This window comes from Clytia hemisphaerica, unplaced genomic scaffold (assembly GCF_902728285.1).
Source record: "Clytia hemisphaerica strain Z4C2 unplaced genomic scaffold, Clytia hemisphaerica genome assembly, whole genome shotgun sequence".
Taxonomy (NCBI): domain Eukaryota; kingdom Metazoa; phylum Cnidaria; class Hydrozoa; order Leptothecata; family Clytiidae; genus Clytia; species Clytia hemisphaerica.
Window position 1 is genome coordinate 183,905 of NW_027104184.1, and position 14,033 is coordinate 197,937.

General features: G+C 36.0%; 1 protein-coding gene and 1 long non-coding RNA gene across 3 annotated transcripts in view; one reads left to right on the forward strand and one right to left on the reverse strand.

Moving 5' to 3' along the window:
- Positions 1-14,033, forward strand: part of LOC136814770 (GREB1-like protein) — a 38,363-nt gene that overhangs the window by 19,369 nt on the left and 4,961 nt on the right. For both annotated transcript variants that reach the window (XM_067071191.1, XM_067071192.1), the window contains exons 15-20: positions 277-321; positions 733-1,074; positions 1,466-1,540; positions 2,387-2,490; positions 2,940-3,549; positions 4,273-4,442. In XM_067071191.1, coding sequence (XP_066927292.1) covers positions 277-321; positions 733-1,074; positions 1,466-1,540; positions 2,387-2,490; positions 2,940-3,549; positions 4,273-4,442 — 1,346 coding nt within the window. The remainder of the gene's footprint in view (positions 1-276; positions 322-732; positions 1,075-1,465; positions 1,541-2,386; positions 2,491-2,939; positions 3,550-4,272; positions 4,443-14,033) is intronic.
- On the reverse strand, positions 11,649-12,109 carry LOC136814772 (uncharacterized). The gene is made up of 2 exons (XR_010847646.1): positions 12,035-12,109; positions 11,649-11,749 (listed from the first exon to the last, which is right to left on the reverse strand). It is a non-coding gene; the product is annotated as an uncharacterized lncRNA (long non-coding RNA).

Sequence of the window (14,033 nt, forward strand, 5' to 3'; positions counted from 1 at the left end):
TTTTGTTTTATTTTTCGCGGATTCAAATCAAAACTTTGAGTAAATAAACTCTGATTTGCTAAAAAATTGACACAAAAATACATATTGTTTACATATACTTTTTTGTATGTCTCAGACATCTAGAGTTTGTTTACTCAAAGTCTTTGTGACTTTTATAGACATACAAGGCAGAACCCATGTATTGGCCTGAATACATAGATTTATCTAAAAAACTTTTTGAGTTTTTTCCACAATTCTAATTTTGGCGTCTAACTCATAAAATCTTTCATGATTTAGGCACGGAATGCGACATCAACCATTCACTTGAGCCTAACTCTGATGGTAAGAATGGGCTAACCTTACAGGGCTATTGACGAAATTTTCTCATTGGCCCTTCCCCCTTCTTCATCTGGAGTCATTTCCTGGAAATTGGGGAAAACCCATTTGGAAAATAAAATTTCATGGAAAAGGACTGGAAAACAAATATCGATGACTGTTTCAGGAGATTTAAAGAAGCCCTTCGAAATCTCCAATAACCTTGGAAATTCCTCTTGGAAGATCAAGGCTTAGAACCCCGGGAAAGCTCCTCGATACCACTGCATAGGGCAACTGTCATAATGCTACAAGCAGACTAAATATTCATTTCGATCACTGATGGTTAGAAATAATATTTCAAAGTAAGTTATGGTCGAACTCATTTGGCTTTATAAAGATCAATAAGACTTGAAATTAACAAAGTATATTATTTTTCAGGATCAGACAATTGTGAAGCGTGTTTATCGAAGGATGTTGCTAAGCAACACATGGACACTTGTACCCATTTCTCATCCAAATACCCGCTCCCTATTGTGCTTATCTCCAAGCCACTTTGGTTGATGCTGAACTCTGATCAAGGTGACACTCGAGGCTTGGTTCACTTAAATTCCGACCCCAACACACGATGGTTTCGAAGCAGTCGTCCTTTGTTAATGACCTCCAAACCGGACCGTATATCACGGTATTACCGCCGTTGGACGGAGCCGAGACCCGCACGTAAGATGGTGACCACACCTGCGGCACCGTCAACAATGCCTTCACCCGGTGGCAGTTTTATCGGTTAGTTTTTTTATATTTTCTTATTTAAAAAAAAATGTTTTTACGGTTGTTTTTTTTTGGTCGGCACGCACGTTTTTCCAAAAAAGCTCGTTATGTCAAGTTTGGCATTTTTTAGAATTAGGGATTTCATTTAAGAAGAAGTTCATATTATGAGGGCTCCTTTCCGAACCGAAACTGGATAAGCCAAGGGTTGACATAGATCCAATAACAAATATCATACGTCAACTTAACACACAAGGTCGGGCTTACTTTTGGAAGTGAGCCCATTTAGCTCTTTAGGGTCCGAATGGCATTCCACCTCGCACATTATGAAAAACCATCTCTAATTCAAATAAAAAGAGGTTAATTGATTCTATAGTTTTTCTTTGTTTTTCTTTGTTTTCCTGTGCAGACGACGATTGCGATACACAATCACACAATGAAGTCGATCAAATATTAGCATCACCTCCTAAACGGCAACCGATAGGTAAATCATTTTCTCCGTTTTAATCTATTATAAATTAATGTCATATATACTTTCAATTATGCGGTCGCAGTGGTACCGGCACATTGCCGGAAAAACCTGGCGATCTTAAATCATGATGACATGTGCCTCTCGCTTTTCGTGTCTTCAAACTTTTAAACAATGAGCCGTCAGACAACAAGAGTGTCTTGTTTTGCAAGGGTCAATTTGTACCGTTGACCTCAGAAACATACAACAGAGTACTCTTGTATTGTCGATTTCAATTTCTAAGTCTGTGATCCAATTTCATCATTCAATACAATGAATTATTTTCATAGAGAATAGAAATTATACCTGCCCAAGTAAATCCTCTCATATGTCATAGGCATCAAATTATCTTCTTGAGCTTCGAGTCTCCTGTGAAGCACGTCTCTCTCTGAAAACCACATTTGTAATTTAATGACTTCTCAAGTCATCGTTCGTTCGTGTAAAACGAGTCTACTTTCGTTTGTTTTTTTATCGAAAGTCTGTGGATGTTTCTGGTTGTGGGCATGCTTTATAGAAAAATTGAAAAAAAACTGGTGCAAAAAGTGCGCTGTTATTGCTTTTATATTGGGCTTTTATTCAAGTGAGGTGTATACTTTATAGAAGGAAAGTCTCCTCATCATTTAAAGAAAGACAACGTTGTTATAAAAAGAAAGACAACGTTGTTATAACGACGACGTTATAAACAAGCCTGTTGGGATGACGTTAAGTTGGTGACGTCCTGTACAAGTTTGATTAGCATGTCTATTTCTGGCTTTATTTTTCTGCTTCTTTTTCATTGGTAGAAACATGCACGTGATCTCTCTCCTTCTTTTTCATTGGTAGAAAGACGCGATTCAGAGCAGATCGACCACGAAGATAAAGATAACGAAGACTCGGATAAAGCGCAGTACCATCCACGATGTTTCCTTTTCTCTGGCCCTCCTCAGGTAAGGAAACAATATTTACTTAACAAGCTGATCCCCATCCTCTTCAAAAGCTTGACTCACGAAATACTAAATTATTGGAATTCTTAGTTTCAATGGATATGCCTTAAAAGATAAAGGTAAAGATAAATCCTTCTCCTATCGACACTGTTTTAATATTTTCAATGTTTTTGCTTAAGCTGAAATTGTACTTTGAAGTTACTTAAGCAGTATTACGATCCCTCTTTTACGAGTATACCTTAGGGGATTAATTTTGGGGAGAAATGATTTTGAAAAAACTCGCCAAATTAAACACAACTTAAAGCAAAACTTTCAAATTCCAGAAAACTTTTCAAACTTCCCCATTTCAATTTTTCCCCAAATTAACGAATACGTTACTCTTATGGCAGGAAGAAGTCTTTGATGTCAATTATCTTAAAAATCTTTTCTTCTCACGCTTCATATTTTCTCAGGCTGGTAAAACAGGCTCTTATTTATACTTCGCTTACCTATTGCACCGTATGTTGATGCGTCTCAAACGTGTCGACGTGTACGACAATTGCGTCACTTACACGCCGTCCACGTTTGACGACAAAGAAACGTGTGCCGATGTCGACGTCATCGCCAACTGGCAATTCCTATCAAAGTTTTTGGATATGCGACGTGAGAAGTTCAGTCGTATACACGTTTGTTGTAAATCCAACGAAGTCCACAATCCTATCGTATCAAGCCGCCGCGAAGAAGGGACCAACAAAGCACTTGTTATTCTAGCTAAGACTGCTTTATATGACACTCTCCACCATTGTGACGTCTGTAAATTCTACCGTGAAGGGATCGCCAGTGCTGTCAGTAGAACGTACGATTACAATCTCACCAGTCCTGGATTGCAGGAAAGTGTTGCGCTCAAGATCGTCGTCCCGCCCATCCACTCCAAATATTTTGACGTCGATGAAGAGACAAATACAGTGCAGCGATTGATTTTACCGACCACTGACCTCGCACAACAAACGGTGACGCCAGAGATTTCAGTGCATATGGTCAAATCACCCATACTGATGATGAGCACTGTTGGAGAAGAGGAAGGTTGGTTGAAACGTTTCGAATGGGCTTGTCCAGAAAATGTCCGTATATGGGGGGTGGAGGATATATTGTCCAGGGGGAGTAGCGAAAAATCATCAAAATTTGCCTTGTCTGGGGGTAATTTGGGTTGTCCAGGGGGTCAACTGATGCTTGTACGGGGGTAAAACCTGTTGTCCGGGGGCCAAAAGTCACTTTGTCCGGGGGTAAATCACTGAAAGTCGTTATATCCTCCAACCCCCATATTCAATTTTTTTCTGGAAAAACCCAATTAGAGAGATTTGAAAAGGAGTGTTTTGTCCTACATTCCAGTTATCAATTCCGAAAACAATTAAATAAGTTTTTGAAGTAATCGAGTAATTAAATTTGGTCATAAGATTAACATTAACTTGGAATTTTTCTTTGTATAAATTATGTGCTTGGTTTGTCCAAAAAGACTCAGCACTATTTGTTTATGGACTGGTCACCTTGCTCCATCAATAACTTTTTATTTGTTTAAGCAATTTATTAAAAGTTCTTCCGTCTCAGCGAGACATATAAAGATGTTTTTCCGTCTCAAAATTCTGCAGGATTCATCAAAATTCCAAAGAATAATGAGGGAATTTACCATGTAAAATCAATTTTCTGTCTCAGGCGAAAAACCTTGCTTTGACTTCTAACATGAGACGTTTAGGGTAAGACACAGGATCTTTACGACCTTTTAACCTCTCCTATCATCATTCGTTTCAGGTCTCTTGAATTTGTTTCATGGGATGGAAGAAACTGATCATATTCACGTCACCTTTATCCAGTACAGTGAAGTAGCAGCTTATCAAAAACAATGGCCCAATCACATCTTTGTTGGTTTACCGGACTCTTTCAGCAAAGCCAGTGATAGTGCAGTTAAAAATATCATGAAGGTATCATTTTTTGGACCTACCGGGAGGTCCTTTAATTTGACCGTTGTCCGTTCGTCTGTTACAAGCTTTGCTCGGGATTGGCTCATTAGTTTTTTTTAATTTTTTGCACAATGATACAAAATGGCAATGCCTGAAAAGTGACGGAGCCCGATTTTTGAAAAAAAATTTTGGGGGGCAAATTTGGGCCAAAAACTACCTAAAAATAAGGTTTTTTGGACTTTGTGCAAATTGCTCCATTAGTTTTCCTGATTTTGGCAAAAAGATAGAGTGCAAGGTACCCAAAATGTGGCTGAAGTAATTTTTCTCGGAAAATTTTTTTCGTCGTCAAATACGGATTTTCGCAATTTGGCCAAAACTACCTAAAATAAGGTTTTTTGGACTTGGTGCAAATTGCTTCATTAGTTTTTCCTGATTTTTGGCAGAAAGATAGAGTGCAAGGTACCCTAAAATGTGGCTGAAGTAAATTTTTCTCGGAAAATTTTTTTTCGTCGTCAATACGGATTTCGCTTTTTTGGGAAAAATTCCCTTTACCATTTTCCTGTTAGCAGCTTTTCTCGGGATTGGCTCATTAGTTCTTTTTAATTTTTGGCACAATGATACAAATAGCAATGCCTGAAAAGTGACGGAGCCCGATTTTTGAAAAAAAATTTTTGGGGGGCAAATTTGGGCCAAAAACTACCTAAAATAAGGTTTTTGGACTTGGTGCAAAATTGCTTCATTAGTTTTTCCTGATTTTTGGCAGAAGATAGAGTGCAAGGTACCCTAAAATGTGGCTGAAGTAATTTTTCTCGGAAAATTTTTTTTCGTCGTCAAATACGGATTTTCGCTTTTTTGGGGAAATTCCCTTTTACCATTTTCCTGTTAGCAGCTTTTCTCGGGATTGGCTCATTAGTTTTTTTTAATTTTTTGCACAATGATACAAAATAGCAATGCCTGAAAAGTGACGGAGCCCGATTTTTGAAAAAAATTTTTGGGGGGCAAATTTGGGCCAAAAACTACCTAAAAATAAGGTCTTTTTTTGGACTTGGTGCAAAATTGCTTCATTAGTTTTTCCTGATTTTTGGCAGAAAGATGGAGTGCAGGGTACCCTAAAATGTGGCTGAAGTAATTTTTCTCGGAAAATTTTTTTTCGTCGTAAAATACGAATTTTCTTTTTGGGGGGAAATTCTGTTTTACCATTTTCCTGTTAGCAGCTTTTCTCGGGATCGGCTTTTTATTTTATTTTTTTTTCATTTTTTGCACAATGATACAAAATAGCAATGCCTCTAAGTGACGGAGCCCGATTTTGAAAAAAATATTTGGGGTAAATTTGGGCCAAAAACTACCTAAAAATAAGGTTTTTTGGACTTTAGTTTTTCCTGATTTTTGTCAGAAAGATAGAGTGCTAGGTACCTTAAAATGTGGCTGAAGTAATTTTTCTAAGGAAAATTTTTTTTTGTCATAAAATTTTCAAAAAAAGACGACCAAGTTACACAATGATAAAAGAAAATAAATCAGACGTTTTTGCATTGTTCTAAAACTTATTGTGTTTGCTCAATACCAATAGTAAAATATGTAGAATACCTACTTTTATCTGATATTGATCAAGGTAGGTCCATTCAGCATGTTGCTTGTTTCCTATCTTTTAAGTAAGTACATGTTTTTTTTATAAGCATATAAAAATCCGAAAACAGGCTGCTTATATCCTAATACTTAATACTGCTCATATACTGCTATATACTGCTTATATCCATACTACAAAGTAGCTCATACTTTTTTCATAGGCTCGGGTTAATTCGTAGCATATACTTAATTTTTCCCTATATCTGAGCCTAGATATGCTTACAAGTGCAATGCTTATAAAAAAACATGTAATGGGTATTATTTCGTACAGTAACAAGAAAATACTTAAATACTGCCTACAAATTAGTCAGCACGAAAATAGTTTTTAACAACATAAATTCTTCTGAGTCCATTACAGTAAACTGCGGCATTACAACAAATTAGCACAAATTAACACATATAATAGGTCGTTACTGAAAACTATTTTATTAGTTTTGGCGAGAACTAAGAAGAAAATACTTAATTAGATAACAACATGAATCATCTTTTACTTCTGAGTCCATTACAGTATACTGTGGTATTACAACAAATCAATACATATAATAGGTCGTCACTGAAAAATATTTTATCAGCTTTAGGTGAGAACTATTTTTGGGAGGAGAAAAAATCTTGAGAAATTATGTTTTTTTAAAATGGTTAGGTTGTAAAAAAGATGTCACGGAACCCCAGTCTTGGCGCCCTACTATATCCTTATAATTTTTCAAATGAGTGCATGTGTTCCTTGTATCGTTCTTTGAACGCTCTACCAGTTTCACCAATATAGATTTTACTGCCCTCACGCGAGATTACTTCGCATAAGTAGATACATAATGTTCTTTTTGAAACAGTTCCCTTGGATTGGACAATCCGATATTTTCTTGCAACTGCATTTGACATGGTTTCTTCTTTTGGTTGACATTCTAATTTACTGGTTCTATTTGAATAGATACACAATCAAGAAAGAAGACGAATGTTTTTTTGTCACAAGAATCTGACTTTCATGTTTCTACATCAGTTGTGTCATCAGTTGTGAAAATAGTGAATTGAAAACTGATCAAGTTTAAGTTTAAGTTATTAAAATGGTTGTAAAATGATAACAACTTCAAGCTTTTCAATAAGTTTCAATTTATAAATTTGTTATTTGTTTATGTTATTTGAACAGATACTCTTCTTTTCTCGATCTTGAACCTCCTCTGTCCTCTTCAATGAAGAAAACTACACTGTCACCACAACCCTCTGTATAATGTTCGTCTTTGAATTGGGTTTTTCCCTCGGGAAAGAACCAATGAAGGTAGCATTTAATGAAATGAATTCTGTCCTGTCGTTCGCTACCATACACGCTTTTTCGAGATGTTATTTTGTTAGACCTACCTGGATGTCGCATTGTTCTTTCGGTTGTTACAAGATTTTTCTTGTTCTTGTTTGATTTTACCTTGAGGTACTATTAATTGAAACGAATTTGTTCGTTTCCTGATATCCTCGAGAGTTCTTGTTAGACCTACCTGATGGTAGTATCAATTGAAGTAAATGTGTTCACTACCAGATGTTCTTCAGATCGTAGGATGGAGGTTCTTCAAATTTTAATGGCATTTATTTTCGCGGCATTGGGCTTTTCCAGAAAAAAAATGAATATGGGGGGTGGAGGATATAACAATTTTCAGTGATTTACCCCCCGGACAAAGTGACTCTTGGCCCCCCGGACAAGCATCAGTTGACCCCCCGGACAACCCAAATTACCCCCGGACAGAGCAAATTTACTCCAAAGGCAAATTGCGAAATCGAAATGTGTAAGATATATTAAATACATTTTGTTAAATGACACTTAATTTCATTATAATATGGTGCTAAAACCTTTCATTGATGGTTTGATAAAGTTAGATTTAAGATTATCACAAAACTTTGGTCACAGTTGCCGTTCTCCGACAGGTAGTGAAAATCTACTGCTTTTTAATTAAATCAGCCGCCATCTTGCTTTTTTCCTTTCCTACTTCAAAAATTTACAGACCAGAATAAGTAAGACCAGAATAAATTCAGTAACCAAACAAAACAGTATTCCAATCAAGTAACCAAACAAAGCAGTATTCCAATCAAGTAACCAACATCATATTATAGCTTAAAATCAGGAGAATTGTAAGGTGCTGGCTAGTAACATCTTATTAATATCTCTTCTTTTTACAAGTCAGAATGATGACAAAAAAAGGCTCTTTCTTGCAAAAATATTTACAAAATATTGAAATATAATAATCGTAAACCAAATTCCTCCAAAAAGATTTATTATACTGAAGGTGATGCTCATTGTACAAAAGAATACAAATTAACAGTCATTTTAGCCTTGGAAAAGTTAGCTTTTAGAGCAAGAAAAGCAATGATATTTTCTTTTGTCATTTTTATCACTAAACTGACACTTTCTACCAAAAATGTTGATGACATCATAAAATACAATAGCTCTAAGGTTACTTTGATTAAGAATTACATTTATACTCAATATGATGCAGGAAATATAATTGTATATGAATTGACATTATGAAGTAGTCCTCGATTCTCTCAAACACGTGTTTTAAAGCAAACAAGCATAATTATGTTATAAACACAAATATATTATTTGTATTATATATTACTAGCCGGTACCCGGCGTCGCACGCCGGTTTAGCTGTTCGCTGAACGCATTTAAAGTCCTTTGGATGTTGGGAAGGTGGCTTAAACACGATGAAATCAAAATTAAAGGGAAGAATTCTCTTCAAAGTTTGACGCTATCCCTCCCGGGTGACGTATCTTTAAACCATATTTTGAAAAAGATTTTTGTGGCAAAAATGATCAGAAAGCAGAAAGGGCGTCATTCCCAAATTACACCATACCGGCGACCAGCGATGTCCGAGACGGCTCTGCAATTAGATTTTTTTTCTCGCTTCGCTCGCGTTATATTTGCCGTAGTTCTTGATGTTTAGGAAAACTTTGATGTCAAGATAAGCGGAGTGAAATAATAGACATGACACGCGATTCGTCGAAAAAAGGCAGCCCGGCAAGAGAAGGGTATGGGTATGTGCCGGCCTTAAAGGTGCCTTTTTTGAAACATGGCAGTTTGAAAAATCGGAAAATCAAACTTCAGTCCCACTAAGAATCGGAAAAATAGGAAAATTTCAACTTTTTGCCCCCAGAAAGATAGAAATTTGGTGAAATTAGTCACGAAGAAAGAACTCTAGTTTTTACCGCTTTTTGAATGTATTTTTAATGTTGCTGTTGTTCACGATCCTGGACACCGCCGTACATTGTACGGTGTTGTACGGTGAGGCTTGATTTAGATGTCCGGTGGGAATTAAAGGTTAACTTTGAAAACACCGTACATTTAAATTCCACCGTACAATAGTAAGGTGGAAATGCGATCGCGAAAGACAAGTTCCGTGGTCAAACTTAATGTACCAAAGAAACTTTTTCCGACTTGGAAGTTTTTCGGTAAGTCCGACCACGGTTGAATATCTAAAAATTCGTGACAAGCCTGATGTCTGACAGTCTGAATTGATACGAATTGATATGGATGAAGAGAACCAGGTATATTTTAAAGAATCCAATATTTGAATGTTTATTAAAGAATCCAACTCTTCAGAATTTTTCAAAAGATTTTTTGACCACTCGTTTATATTTCCTATTCCATGCTGCCATATGTCCGGTGGGACCACCGAATTTGGTACGGTGGTGAAATTGGTTAACTCGAAATCCACCGTGCACCCCACTGTACACCCACCGGACATCACCGTATAATGTACGGCGGTGTCCAGGGTCGTTGTTGTTCTAACAAACTTGTCTTGTGATTCTTATGTTTTATTTTATATTTTTTCTGTTCTTTAACAAATTCTGTTTAAAAGATTTTCTTTTGTTTCGAAAAGAATTCGAATGTCTCAAATCAAATAAGGTCGTTAATTCCCGGGGGGGGGGCACTCATATGATCTGGCCTACGTCATGTGCCGCGCTTAAGGGTGGGGTTTTTCAGCATCCCAAAATGCACTGTAAGGGTGTGTTTCTGTGAGATTGCACTGCAAGGGTCGAATTTAAAAAAAAATTCAAAATAATTGTTAAAAAGAAAGGTTTATACTTCTCGTTTGTTTGAAAAAGCTTCTATTGTCTGATAATTACAGCTGACAAGAATAATTTTCCCAGTTTTTCTTTGAAACAGAAAATTTCCCAAGCTTTTTCTTTCACGCAGATTTACAGCTGAGAAATATAGTGCACTATAAGGGTTGGGTAAATCAAGAGAAAATGCACTGAAAGGGTACCTTTTCAGGCATATTGAACTGCACTGTAAGGGTACGATTTTGAAAAGCAGATTTTGCGCGGCACATACCGTCGTTTCGAAATCGAGTGGCCCCCCCCGGGCGTTAATTACATTCGAAAACATAAAACAAAAGAAAAGAAAGAAAAAAAAAGAAAAAGTCTAATCTATCAATCAAAACAAAGTCTTTATAAAACGGCGCGAATCTGATTTAACACATTAGTGGAGCAAGAAGCAAAAGTCATCTTTTAAAAGAACAAAACATTGCTTGCAGAAAACGAAAGTGACACACAAAAAACAAACAAACATACATACAGACTACGGCTATTAATATATAGATTACTAGGTCACAGTGTGGATCTAAACCACACTGAAACGACCGCCTTCCATCACGCGCAGTCACGCTCGCAAAAGAGCGCGCGCACATTATTAACGCCTAAATGTCATCTCCAGTACATTTTAGATTATTCATTGAAAACAGATTACAATATAGTCATTTTTCATGTCTCGATTATTCAATTCCGAATAAAAGACATTCAGCGAAAAAAAAAGAGAAACACCTGGGTAATCTAGTTAAAAAAGCCGAAAGTAAATGGTAGACAAAGTAATGAGTCAAGGCAAAACGAGATTAGCGTACCACTATGAAAGAAACCGCCTCCGGCGGTCGATTATATCACTCTACATTTATTTTTAAAAGCGTATGTTATTCTTTTTCACACGATTTAATCCTGGTCAGAAAATTAAATGGGTACCTCAACGAGTACCCCAATTGGTGCACCAATTGGGGTACCATGCTTTTTAAAATAACCCAAATTAACCTTATATTTTTCGCTGTTTTTTTCATATGATCATAAGCAGTTGGGGTAAATTGTTCGAGGAAGAATGGAGGAAGAATGGAGATGTTTTGTTTCTTTGATTTTGTTATTTATTTCATTATCACTAATACTTGAATTTTACATACAATGTGTAATAATACTAATTACCCATTAATTTGTATTAATTACAAGTTTTCGTAAAATAATAAGTCAAAATACAAAGTGGTTTTCTTCTTTTTTATGGACCAACCTTTTTGACTCAATTATTTGGCCCTTTTTTCAACCATAGTTATAGAGTCTCAGTGTCTTCTGTTCTTGCGAACTTTTCCACTGGATTTGACACGTGTGTTTGACTTTGTAGCTCTAACACCAACGGCTCCTTTATTCAATATGATGTTACCCTTACTATTATTGTGTGAATAACACATTGGTAATAGATAGTCATTCTTTGCACCTGGAACTCTCATATGAGCCCCAACGACATTTTTGTTACCACAACCTTGTGCTCTGCACGATGGAAGTTTCTTCTTTGTGACTTGTCTATACGTGTCTTTCCAGGAGCTGGACTTTTTCGGGGCATATTGTGAAGAGCCACGAGAATTTCTGGCAATTCTCTGCTTGCCTTTGAGCTGCTTTGTAAGCTTTCCCTATGAATAAAATAGAATCAAATTATTACATACAGTTAACTTTATCTTCGGACTTCCTTGTTTTACTTTAATTTGACATTTTGTTCGTTCGTCTCTCTGTTGTTACTAACTTTTCTTAGGTCAAAAATCGACGAGGCTCAAAAAGCTCAGAAAGGCTCAGAAACGTAGCATTATACCTAGTTTTCTGTCTGAAAATAAGCACAGCCAAGCCCGAACAACTAGGGGACACGCTAAATAAGAATTGTCTTCTACTATGTTCCATCTGCACTAAATAAACAAACTTACCATTTTTTGTATTTCACTTCTCTATTTCTTAAAGTTTTTGTCGCCTGTCTGACTTCTTGAAAAATGAAAAATGATTGCTTTTTCGCGAGTATATACCTCTTTTATATCCTTGACGAAAGGGTTTTACCCTCTGGAAAGTACCAATGTTCTTTCAAAAATTCCCTTTCATTTATATCATTGTCTCAGCAATTTTATTAGGTTAAGGGAAAGTACCTGTGTTCTTTCGAAAATTCCCTTCCTTTTTTTTCATTGTCTCAGCGATTTTATTAGGTTAAGGGAAAGTACCTGTGTTCTTTCGAAAATTCCCTTTCGTTTTTTTCATTGTCTCAGCGATTTTATTAGGTTAAGGGAAAGTACCTGTGTTCTTTCAAAAATTCCCTTCCAATTTTCATTGTTCAAGTCGTTTTATTAAATTATTTGAAACTTATGAAAACTTTTTTGGACCACCTGGTATTCCACTAATGATTAATAATTGTAATATAATCAAAATACCTGGACTTCAAATATTTTAATTGAAAAATTGTTTGTTTACCCATTTAGAACTATTTATACGCGCCTGCACTAATTCGTCAAAGTAAACAAAGCAAAAATAATGGTAGATTACTCTGGACAACTTACTATATTCTAGATAAAAAAATAAAGATAATCACAATGAACTTGGTTGGAAAAAACTTAAAATTCCTAAAAATTTGTATTCCCTCATCGTTCATTATACATCTCATGTTCGCTTATTCAATACATTTTCGCCTGTCATCCTTCTTGCTTCGATGATCAACTTCTTTTCAAACAAAAGCCTTTCACTTTCTGTGGCATCCAGCAGTTTAAGGTTTACCCATCTTAAGTTATAAGGTATTCTTCGATCCTTCAGATCCCATACACGTTTTATTTTTTATTAGAACCCAGTTTATAAGAACATTCAGGCTGAAGTTCGTCGAAAAATTAAAAACACTGTAAGAACATGCCCAGCCTCGGTTTGGAAAAAAAATGACTAGAAACTACAATTTTTTCCTCTTTTCAAGCAGTTCTGACCGAACTTAGGGATGGATATTTTAAAATCGAGAGTCAAATATTGTCCAAATTTTACCAATTTTAAGTGCTCTTCATTTTGCATGATTTTTCCGATTTAGAGTAATCTGAAAAATTAAGAACGTATTTAAGAACATTTCAGGCTGAAAAATGCTTAGGAAATAAGCACAGCCAGGCTCAGCCAAGTTTTAGGTGTTCTTATAAAAAAAAAAACGTGTATGTGCTGGGACAGTGTGGTGCTATCCTTATAATTTGATTTTTCAAATGAGCGCACGTGTTCCTTGTATCGTTCTTTAAACGCTCTACCAGTTTCACCAATATAGATTTTACTGTCCTCACGCGAGTTTACTTCGCACAGGTAGATAACGTTCTTTTTGAAACATTTACCTTGGACCGGACAATCCGCTCTCCTCTTGCAATCGCAATTTTCTTTCTTCGTAATGCGCTTTCTTTTCGTCCATCTTGGTGTTGCAACACCTGTCTGCCTTCTGTTTTGTTTACTGTTTCCCATTTTTATACGAATATCAATAATGATCTTGTTTAATCGGATTAATTTTCGCGAGATTAAATTTCGCGATTTCGCGAATTTTTGCCATTTTCGCGAAATTAAAACTCGCGAACACGCGTGACATTCCTGATTCGCGAAATTAAATCCACCACAAAACTTTTAAAATTGTATTTTTGGCGGAGAAACTAGTTCCAAGTCTCCATTTATGGCAAAAAATGGCTATTTTCAGCTGATTCTGGCTTATTCGCGAAATTAAATCCACGCGAAATATTTCAAAACTATGACTCGCGAAATTAAATCCAGAAAATTTCGCGATTTTTTTAGCTCGCGAAATTTAATCTCGCGAAATTTAATCCGGTTAAAGTATGTACTTTCTTTTCTATATCAATTTGACAAGTCTCAAATTTTACGACCGTACGCTAGGATTTTCTTACGCTACAGTCTTATTTATATTTTAAGTGTGTG